Here is a 12010-nt window from a genome sequence, read left to right on the forward strand (position 1 = left end):
CAACAAGTCCAATCAATCAAGTTGGCTTTTTTAACTTTCATTTCTACATATATGCTATATTCAACTGATGTGATTTGATTTGACTTGTGGGGAATACACTTGAACAGCCAACTAAGGAAGCACAGATGTGCATACTAGGGAGCGAGAGACGTGGCAAAATAAGACATGACCATAAACTTATCCAGCTCAAGAGACGCAAAATAAGGTCAAGTATAGAGCAAAAAAGGAAGAAAAAGGGAGAGAGAAAGTAATAAGACTTTACCCACCAAAGGTGATGAAGAATGAGGACAAAAAGGTAGCTATACATCCAAATATGCCTAATAGTACATCGCTAACCAGTAATCCTACAATAATGGTCATCTAGTGACAATTGTGGCATGAACCAAGAGTTGACGGGTTACAATTCTCCATCTTATTACAATAACAAAGAATAAAATGGTTCATGCATTCTACTCCATGCCAGGGAGTAGGGACAGCGACAGCCTAACAGGCAGAAGAAAACCCACTAGACGTGGCACAGCAGAATGTACAGAAAACTAAGTTCTCCGAAAATTAGCGTAAGTAGGTAATGCCAAATAAACTAAAAGCAAAGATCAAGAATAAGAGTAAATTAGCTTCTTTTCTCCAGCCGCAAAACTCAGAGGTTGACTTGTACCAACTTGATTGTCAAACAACTTAATTATCAGAATTGGCTTGAAAAGGAGGTGACTTGTACAAATTTTAACAAAACTAAGGAGCTCAAGTGAAAAGAGTATTTTCAAGAGATCAAATATCTTACCTTAACCTGCGCACCCTTCAGTTCAATAAAGTGGGTCTTCAAATGAGAAGGCACCTTTTCAGGACCCGGCACTGATATTGCCGAAACCATCAACGGCAACAAATGGGGAATATTTGTCTGAACCAGCCGGCCATATAACTGAAACAGGAACATCACTACCAACGGACTCTCAGTAACTATCTTAAACGATCTTGTACTGGGATTAAGCTGACCGGCACCAAAATACCCATTGGAAGTACTCATTTGATCTGACACCTCCATTGGCTTCACATCTGCTTCACCCAAAGATGACACAGACGACGAGGGCACAGGCGGTGGAGGCGCTGCAATTGCCCCACTCTCAAAGAAATAACTTACAGTAGCCCTAAAATTCTGATATATTTTACAAACAAAGTCTAAAAAGGGTTGAACTTCGTTTTCTAAAGAAGGTCTAAAGTTCCGAAGCAAATCAAAGATAATACGAATGCAAATTAAGCCATTTTCTTCGTTATCCGTCGTAAGAACATGCATTGCCACCTTCAATAGATCCTGTACAAATGGCCTTAACACTTCACTATGAGGAAGCCTATTTAGTATCTCAATCACAATATTCCTCAACTTATGTTCCGGATTATCCGAAAACTGTGGCTTTGTAATTTGATATAAAACACCCGAAAACGCCCGAAAATAGCATTTAAGGAAATTCAAATACTCCCCTGTGTGTGTTATCTCCAAACTATCCCGCACCTCCATTGCCATCTGTAATCTCGCTTGAATTGCTGTCACAAATCACCAAAAAAATATAATTACACACACACACAGCAACAACAACAATAACACACCCAGTGAACATACACAGTGAAACACACAAAGAAAAAAAAAATAACAGAGAGTGAAGGGTAAAGGTAGCGAAGTACGGAGGTCGGGTTCGAGGAGGTGCCGGGAATGCTGCTCCAAATCCTGAATGGGACTCATGTTGCATAAACCCTGTAAAACCGGATGCAAAAATCAACAACCTTGCAAGTAAACCAACTTGAAAACAAACGAGGAAACTGAAAAACTGCTTTTCGACAGAGTGATTTTTAAGAATTTTTAAGAATTCTCACTTGAAATTCGAGCGAATTGGGAGTGGATTTGCTGGATTTCGTAGAAGAACTGAAGTGAATTTCGAAAGCGGGGAATTCTAATCTAGGGTTTTAGAAAAAGATCTAATTGATCAGTGGTGAAGCAGAAAGGGGAGAAGTAAAATTTCGCTTGTTTCCCTCTCCTAAGGACGGAGGGTGTTTTGCTCCGCCTCGTTAGCGGTGGACGGGCTATATAACGTGAAAGACTATTTTTTACTGAATGCTCCCGGGGAAGTATCACAATTGCAAATCATCCCCCTCGTGTCTTACATAAATTGAACTTGACTACGATTATAATTCTATTAAGGATGATTTGGTATAAGGAATAAAAGATAATTAATCTAGGGTGTGTTTGGTATGATGGAAAATATTTTTTGGAAAATATTTTTTTATTTTTCCTTGTTTGGTTCCAATAAAATGTTTGGAAAACATTTTCCATAACAATTCATTTTCCTCAATTTGAGGTCATTTTTCAGAAAATGACAAATGTGACTTATGACCCCACCCCAATAACACGCATATTTACATAACTCAAAAAATTCACATCTCTTAAAAGTTTACATTACTCGAAAGTATTTTTTACTGTGCTTTGTTTTAATTTTTCTCTGCTTAAAATAAAAAATAGTGAAACCCAAATTTTTTCCATTTCCAATGTTCGTTGAATGTATTGTTATTTTCATATGCATAGAGGAAGACTTACCTATGTATTTGATATTGATATTATTTGTTATGCTTAAATTGGTTCTTACAAGTTGTTGAGTTGCTAGAGACACTATATACTAATTAACAGTTAGTAGTATTTTCTAAAAAAAATATTTTTTCACTCACCAATCAAACATTAGAAAATATTTTTCTAAAAGATAGTCTCTACCCACCAACCAAACACCATAAAATATTTTTCAAAAAATATTTTTCACTCACCAACCAAACACTAGAAAATAACTAGAAAATCAACTTATTTTCAGGAAAACATTTTCCAAGAAAATATTTTCCATCATACCAAACACATCCCTAGGGATTAATTTTAGAATAAATTTATTTCATGTTTGGTTTTGAAATAAAATGCATAAGATAAGATGAGTTATAACAAATTTTAGTGTTATTTCTAACATATCTCGAGAATGGAATAACTAATGGCACAATTTCGGGATAAAATTGTTTCCAACCAGACGACTTCTTTGAGATTATTTGGTACAAGGGATAAGAAAAAAAAGAATTTTTTTTAGGATAATTTATTTCATGTTTGGTTAGGATAAAATACGGGATGACTTATTTCTAGATTAATTATACGCAATATATAATGTTATTTTTCATCCTACATTGAGTGTGGAATAACAATCTCTCGATAACAAATACTGAGATAAAACAAGGTTATCCTATGCTAACTTGTTTCTCAACGAAACGAGTTCTTAAGTGTTAACCTCCTTCTTACGCTTTAGCGATCATTTGGTTCGCGAACAAAGTTATTCGGACTATAGTTTTAAGATTATAATTTCAAGAATAACTTGTTTCGCGTGGAGGTGTAATAAAATAATATCATTTGCTAGGATATCCATGACTAAATATACATTTTATTTGGTTGAAAGTATATTTATTTCGGATATATATCTTCAGTCAAAAAAGTATATTTTTATTCTCAAACTTATATCTTCAACCAAAAGAGTATATTTTTATTTTCAAAATTAACCCTGAGATACTTCATTTTATCTCACATACCAAACAACTTATTATGAGCAAGATTAGACGAGCAATTTATTATGTACGTTGTCTTCCTTTTATTGATTTTAATCGTTAGTACTTTTGTTATTAATTTATTGTGTTAGTTCGCACTTAACTTTATTGAATCAAAAATTTTATTTTATATATATGTATATAAAATAAATTAAACTGAAATGATCAAATTATATATATGTATATAAAATAAATTAAATTGAAAAGATCAAATTATAAATGCATGCATTATAAAAAGATAAGATGTAAGATATATCACCCAAACCATATAATAAACAAAATCCAAAATAAATTTTGTTAATGAGGTTATATATGTGTTTGCTATTTTTTATTTTTTTATTTTTTTAAAATATGATATATAGAGATATCTTGGATTGTATGAAAATCTATCTTGGATTGTAAGAGTGGAATGTCATATGCAATGATTATCGGAAAAAAAAAATATATTATTATGTTCAAAGGTTCACTAAAAGAAGAAAAATAAGATCTTCGTATTATATTGGCATAATACATCGTCGAAACCCTTAACTTGACTCCATCTTTCACTTTGGCACCTCAAATGGGCGTTGTCCACTTTTAACATCTCAAATAGCTATAAAGTGTGTCGTTTTGTCACTTTTTACCGAATCAACAATGAACGTGTGACTCACACATTTTGAGCGCGTGACTCTCTTCTCATTCTTTCTCCTTTTTCCATCATTTTTTTTTTCCCACAGCCGCAATACTTCAGCAACTTTCATTGTTTCTTTTTCATTTTGTTCACCATTAATTTTAATTTTTGATAATAATGAATTCTCTCCATCATTCCTCGAATAACTTATTTTGTGGCATCAATACTACTAAACATTACGGAATAGTTGGTACAATAAATGACATTGCTGAGCGAGTAAGAGTCCTATTGGTCCTTCCTGATGCATTATTAGATGCATTTTTGATCTTATGGATTTTCACAGCGGCGAAGGTGATTTTTATTGAGTTTGCTGATGGAGCTCCGATGTTATTTTGGCGGAGTTTGACTGTTGGCTTGATTTCATCGGCCATGACTGATCGAAAATCATGGTGGATGTGTCTTGCCGGCTCTTCATTGCCGGTGGAGCGGCGACTAATTCAACGTGACTGCCAGTGCTAGTTCGCTGGATAAGGAAGCAACAGCAGCCATCTTGGCTCGCCGACGTCTGGGTGTGCCGATTTAAGATTTCACCGATATTGATGGTAGTGCAGCGATTATGGGTTTGATCGGGGGAAAGGGTAGGGGAAGATGGGGTTGCAGCAAACGATTTAGGGATGCGGTGGGGGAGGGTGGCAGAATACAATTTGGGGTGGGGTGGGGGAGCGGCAAATGATTTGGGGGTAGGGTAGATTGAGAAAGATGAGATAGGATAGGGTGGGGTGGTTAGGAAGATAATATAAGGTGGGGGTGGGGTTATTAATACTTTTTATTTAAACTAATTAAATAAAAAATATTTTTATAAATATGACAAATGTCTTTTTATAATTGGTCCCTTTCTATGTCATCAACGCGTGTAATCTATGCACACGGTATATTTTTGTTGATTTAGCAAAAAATGTCAAAATGACACATTTTATAGCTATATGAGGTGTTAAAATTGGACAACGTCCACTTGACGTGCCAAACTGAAAGATGAAACCAAGTTGAGAGGTTTGACGATGTATTAATCTGTCTATTATATTTTTCGCACATCTTTTATTCTTGACATAAATGGTAAAATAGTAATTCGCTTTTTTTGCTTTCGTCAGAAAACTTCATCCACACACATAGCGCGATCACATAGAGATAAACCCCTACTCCTATCATTAAAATTATACTTAACAAAATTAATACTATAAAAATACCACATTCACTGTACTTTGCAATTCATGATGCTGGAAATCTTTGAAAGTTGGAATGTGAAGTGTTGTCGGGAATAATATAATATTGGTTAATCCATTCTACTTAGGATATTAAGGGAACATTTCATGTGCAATAAATACTATGTTCAAATTAAAGTTGTAACATTATATTAAGAGGCAAAAAATAGCATTCATTAATAACTTCAATTAATTATAAATGAGTATTAATTCCTTGAGTTTATCACGTTGTTACACTTATATAATTAACCTTTTCTTTAAGAATAATAATAGAGATCGCTTAATAATTTCAATCATTGAATAACAAAAAATTGCCAATGACCACATTAAATAATGAATCATTAGAAATTTTGTTAGCGACGAACTATTTAACGATGGATTAGTGATAAATTTAACAATTTATTTTATAGCTCCAATATTCCTAAAGGCTATAAGGAGCTACACGAGAACGCCAAAAAATTCAGTATAAATAAAATCAAATAGGTTTCTATATATGGTGCTATATAATATATTAATTACTTTATTTTATAATATCTTACATGTTGTTTAAGAAATAGTGAAAAGAAAATAAATTCTGAACTTTTTTGCTCTAATAGCTAGAAATAACTATGATTTTCCTTTAAACAATTTGATAATGCTAATAGTACCTCATTTTGTAAGGATCAGAAGTGGTTGATACTAATAATATTATTACCTCTTTGTGTAATTTGGTGCTAAGTATGCATAAATATATAATATTTTCCTTTTTTGAAAAAAAAAACTCTCAGTACTATAGGAATTTTGTGGGCTTATTTATTTACTTTCTTAATTTCTAATTACCTCTATTATACGAATTAGGGTTATTAGAGCAAGTAATTTTTTTAGTATCGTCGTTAGAAAAAATCTTGAGATAATGATATTCATACGGAAAAATTGAAAACATACCCATGACGATTGTTAAGATAATTCCTATATTTGATCAGGCTAATTTAATATCTGTCAAAACTTGTTTTAATAAGTTACGACAATTTATTAGGATTTCTGTCACATATCGACGTATACCCATAGCCTTTTTCATCATTTTAGTTATATCCTGAAATTTTTAGAATTTGTGACTTAATTTCGACGATCTACTTTTAATATTCTTTGATAATCTAATACGACATAGTCGTATATATATACTAACCCATTGAATAAGTATTCAAGGTGATTAGAAACAGTCCTCATAATTTTATGTTGTGATTGAGTTTAAGAGCAATAATAATAACACAATTCAACCATATTTGAATTAGCATTCAAAAGAAATACAAACTGATATCCTTTGTTTACTCGAATGACTAATGACGACAACAACAACAACAACAAACCCAGTGTATTCCCACTTAGTGGGGTCTGGGGGGGTAAGATGTACGCAGTCCATACCTCTACCTCTGATGAAGTAGAAAGGCTGTTTCCGAAAGACCCCCGGCTCAAGTCACGAGATATCACACAAACACATAGTACAGCACAGAAGCAGATGACATAACATAGATACGGCACCCATAAGGAATATAAAACAGAGTAAAGCAGGAATGCAGGAATATACAGCGGAGGAAAGCACACATATTCGTAATAAACATGGAACACGGAACACGGAACATTGAATACGGAATCATAACAGGAATACACCCCCACCAATTTATTCCCTACACTAGCGACCCGAACTGGCCCTAATCCTCTGCCGTAATTCGCATCTTCCATACCTTCCTATCTAGGGTCATGTCCTCGGTGAGCTGTAACTGTCCCATGTCCCGCCTAATCACCTCACCCCAGTACTTCTTCGGTCTACCCCTACCCCGTCTAAAACCATCCAACGCTAGCCTCTCACACCTACGGACCGGGGCATCCGTGCCCCTCCTCTTCACGTGTCCGAACCATCTCAATCGTGCTTCCCGCATCTTACACTCCACTGAAGTCACACCAACCTTCTCCCGGATAGTCTCATTCCGAACTCTATCCCCTCGGGTCAGTCCACACATCCAGCGCAACATCCGCATTTCTGCCACCTTCATTTTTTGGATGTGGGAGTTCTTAACTGGCCAACACTCCGCTCCATACAGCAAGGCCGGACGGACTACCACCCTATAGAATTTGCCTTTAAGCTTGGGCGGCACTTTCTTATCACACAGCACCCCCGATGCGAGTTTCCACTTCATCCATCCCGCCCCAATACGGTGCGAGACATCCTCGTCAATCTCACCGTTACTCTGGATCACGGACCCGAGATACTTGAACTTATCCCTCTTCCCTACCTCCTGTGCTTCTAGCCTCACTACTACCTCATTCTCCCGCCTCACGTCATTAAACTTACATTCCACATACTCTGTCTTGGTTCTGCTCACCCTGAGCCCTTTAGACTCCAGAGTTTGCCTCCACAACTCTAATTTGTCATTCACACCCCCTCGAGTCTCATCTATCAGGACTACATCGTCTGCAAAAAGCATACACCACGGCACCTCCCCTTGGATACGCCGCGTCAACACATCCATTACTAACGCAAACAAAAAGGGACTAAGAGTAGATCCCTGGTGCAATCCTGTCAGGACAGTGAAATGCTCTGAGTCTCCTCCCGCCGTCCTCACCTGGGTTTTCGCTCCCTCATACATATCCTTAATTACTCTGATATATGCCTGCGGTACTCCACTCACCTCCAGGCATCTCCAAAGTACTTCCCTGGGGACTTTGTCGTACGCCTTTTCCAGGTCGATGAACACCATGTGCAGATCCTTCTTCCTCTCCCTATACTGCTCCACCAACCTCCGTACCAGGTGGATTGCCTCGGTCGTCGAGCGGCCGGGCATAAATCCGAACTGGTTTTCCGAGATAGACACTATCCGTCTCAGCCTCACCTCGACCACTCTCTCCCAGATCTTCATAGAGTGACTCAGTAACTTAATCCCCCTATAGTTATTGCAACACTGAATGTCCCCCTTATTCTTATAGAGGGGGATCATGGTACTCCACCTCCACGCCTCGGGCATCTTTGCCGTCCTGAAAATTTCATTGAACAATGCAGTCAACCACCTTACACCAGCCTCTCCAACGAACTTCCAAAACTCCACCGGTATCTCATCCGGCCCCGTCGCCCTACCCCTTCGCATCCTGCGGACTGCCTGTCTAACCTCGTCTACCTTAAAACGTCTACAATAGCTAAAATCCCGACACTCCCCTGAGTGCTCCAGTTCCCCTAACACAATAGCTCTGTCCCCCTCGTCATTCAAGAGCCTATGAAAGTACGACTGCCATCTCTTCTTTATGTGGCCGTCCTCCACCAACACTCTACCGTCCTCCCCCTTAATGCACCTCACCTGATCGAGGTCACGACCCTTCCTCTCCCTAGCCTTAGCGAGTCGGAACAACTTTTTCTCCCCTCCTTTCCTCTGTAACCCTGCATACAAGCTCTCAAAAACGGCCGTCTTAGCTGCCGTGACCGCTGACTTCGCCTCCTTCCTCGCTAGCTTGTACTCTTTCCTGTTTACCCGCTTCTCTTCTTCGTCCTTACTTTCCACCAACTTAGCATACGCCTCTTTCTTGGTCTCCACTTTCTTCCCCACCTCTTCATTCCACCACCAATCTCCCCGATGATGTCCGGCCCGGCCCCTAGAAACACCCAACACCTCCCTTGCATTCTCCCTGATGCACGTTGCCGCCCTGTCCCACATATTATCCACATCCCCCCTACACTCCCACACCCCCATTCCCGCCAACCTCTCCCCTATCTCCCACGCATTCACTGGCGTCAAACCGCCCCACTTAATTCTCGGTCTACACTCCTCACTCCTCCTCTTTCTATTCTTCTTTATACCCAAATCCATAACCAAGAGCCTATGTTGGGTCGAAAGATTCTCACTCGGGATGACTTTACAGTCTTTACACAACGCCCTATCCCCTTTCCTAAGCAACAAAAAGTCAATCTGGGTCCTGGCTATCGCGCTCCGAAAAGTGATCAGGTGCTCGTCCTTCTTCGGGAAGCCCGAGTTCACCACCACCAGCCCAAACGCCCTCGCAAACTCCTATAGGGTCGCCCCCTCTTCATTTCTCTCCCCAAAACCAAAACCACCATGCACATCCCCAAAGCCTCCCGGTAGCGCCCCGATGTGCCCGTTGAAATCCCCTGCTACCACAATCTTCTCCGAACTGGGCACGCCTCTCACCACGTCCTCCAAAGCCTCCCAGAACCGCATCTTCTCCTCCCCCTCCGATCCCACATGCGGCGCATAGGCACTACACACGTTCAGGGTAAACCCCCGAATGACCAACTTAATAGTCATCAACCTATCGTTGATCCTCTTCACCTCCACTACCTGACCTCTAAGCTCTTCATCTACCAAGATGCCAACTCCATTCCTACGCCTGTCGCTCCCAGAGTACCACAGCTTGTAACCGTCCACATCCCTAGCCTTAGACCCTACCCACTTGGTCTCTTGGACACACGCAAGGTTGATCCTTCTCTTCCTAAGAATCTTCACCAGCTCTATGGACTTCCCCTGAAGGGTCCCTATATTCCAAGACCCAACCCTCAGCCTACCGTCGCTATCCACGCGCCCCCCACTACCCCCCCCTCGGCCAAACCTTGGCCTCCCACCCACTCCCGCTCTCTCCCCATCTCCCGCCCCCGCCACAGCCCCACGCCCCAACCCCCTCGGACATGACCCTAACCACCCATTACCACCCACAGCCACAACTACACGAAAAAATAGGAAAATATAAGGATATACCCGGTGTCAATATCAAAGCAGCAGCTAGGAGATACAAGGCACACACACGTTCAAAGGACTACTCCCGAAGCAAAACTAAGAAGCGACCACAGCAACAGCAACAACAGACAACAAACAATGTTCACAAATCCCACGCAAGTCAATAGTAAAGCAGCAGCAAGTAATACAAGGCTCGCACAAATTCAAGGAAATATTCCAGCAACCAAACTATACTCAATTACTAGTATAATATGAAGAATGAAAGAATGCAGAATGAAGAATGAAATAAGCAAAGGTTAGAAGTCACCGGATTTCACTTGTAGACCAAGCCGGCAACCAAGCCCCGCTTCGACCTACTGCCGGAGGATCGCTACAGAGATGTATCCGCGGCTGCTGACGATGGAGCGGCGGTGCAGCTGAAGACCGAGCTTCGGCTGCTGCAATGTTGTAACGGCGCCGGAGGAAGGGGGGGGCGGTCTGGACAGAGAAGGGGTCGGGGTGGGGGTGGGGTGGGAGGGGTACAGAGGGGGAACCGGATCTCAGCGACGGAGGTCGGTGACCGGCGGTCAGTCCCGGCGGTCGGCGTCGGTGACCGGCGGTCGGCGACAGCGACGAGGCCGGAAACCGAGGCGCAGGGGAGAGAGGGGGTACGGCGGTGACCGGTGGTAGGGTCGGCGCCGTAGATCGGCGACGGCGATGGAGCCAGATATCGGCGCCGGCGCCAAAGCCGTGGACCGGCGACGGCGACGAAGCCGGAGACCGGCGACGGCGACGAAGCCGGAGACCGGCGACGGCGGTCGACGCCGGGGACCGGTGGTTGGGTCGGCTCGGCACCGACGGTCGGCGTCGGCGTCGAAGGTCGTGGACCGAGAGAGAGTCTAGTGAGAGAGAGATCTGTTAGAGAGAGAAGAGAGAGAGATCTGTTAGAGCAAAAGTCATAATGCCGAACTATGATTTACATACATGATTAAAATTTGTGTACATACTTTTTCTTAATAGGTCAACATTTAAACATCGATCCTTAAAATTCGTATACAATTTAAGAGAGATGATAAGGGGACGAATCAAACCCATTATGTAGTATATGGTATTACATTTGGTTGTGGATATAAGCAAATAAATGAAATTAAATGATCCGTTTATGGGAGGAAATAAGTGAACATATTGTTATAATTTGAATAGAATAAAATGACACTATAAACTTTTTTTTTTATATTAAATTCTTCATGTATATTGTATAGTAAAACTAATACTTCTTATGGAAAAAGATATAAAACTAAACTAAAATATCTATAAGGCTATAAAGCCAATTGACTCGTCATTTTCACGGCTAGACAAGAAAGTACAAATGAAAATAAAGTTAAAATGAGTATTATAATATTCTACATCAATCTTATTAAGTATCAAAATTTTGATGTGTGTTAAAGATATACCCTTTACTTCTAATTATAATAAATCTTGGAGAGAAAATGATTAAAGCCTGGCAAAATAAAATTAAATCAATTGGTCCAAATACTACGAACAATAATTATAAGTATGAACAACATGGAAGGAAATGATGAAGATAAATAAAGTATTTGAATAACCTAACAACATTAACAAATTCAAGAAAATTCAAGCCATGATTTAAATACGAAGCTTGATTTTTTCTCTTTTCATAATCCTTCGAAACATCATTCGGTGACTTAACAACCTCATTCTTATAGATGGGAAGAGGAGTAAACTATCACAATATTGAATATATTTTGGCCAAGCACATATACAATCCTTTAAATTTATCAAAAAAATTATTTAGACGCTTAAACTTAGTCTTG

The 12010-nt window shown here is 39.8% G+C and overlaps 1 protein-coding gene across 4 annotated transcripts in view; it reads right to left on the reverse strand.

Annotated features, from left to right (window-relative positions):
• The window catches only part of LOC107859883 (transformation/transcription domain-associated protein), a 28856-nt gene extending 26744 nt beyond the window's left edge, over nucleotides 1-2112 (reverse strand). For 2 of the 4 annotated variants that reach the window (XM_016705030.2, XM_016705028.2), the window contains exons 1-3: nucleotides 1864-2112; nucleotides 1675-1744; nucleotides 779-1536 (exon numbers count right to left, since the gene is read on the reverse strand). In XM_016705030.2, coding sequence (XP_016560516.1) covers nucleotides 779-1536; nucleotides 1675-1732 — 816 coding nt within the window. In that variant the 5' untranslated portion in view covers nucleotides 1733-1744; nucleotides 1864-2112. The remainder of the gene's footprint in view (nucleotides 1-778; nucleotides 1537-1674; nucleotides 1745-1863) is intronic. The other 2 variants (XM_016705031.2, XM_016705029.2) reach the window with 1 other exon arrangement.
• Between the last annotated feature and the right edge of the window lie 9898 nt (nucleotides 2113-12010).

This window comes from Capsicum annuum, chromosome 2, assembly GCF_002878395.1.
Source record: "Capsicum annuum cultivar UCD-10X-F1 chromosome 2, UCD10Xv1.1, whole genome shotgun sequence".
Lineage (NCBI taxonomy): Eukaryota > Viridiplantae > Streptophyta > Magnoliopsida > Solanales > Solanaceae > Capsicum > Capsicum annuum.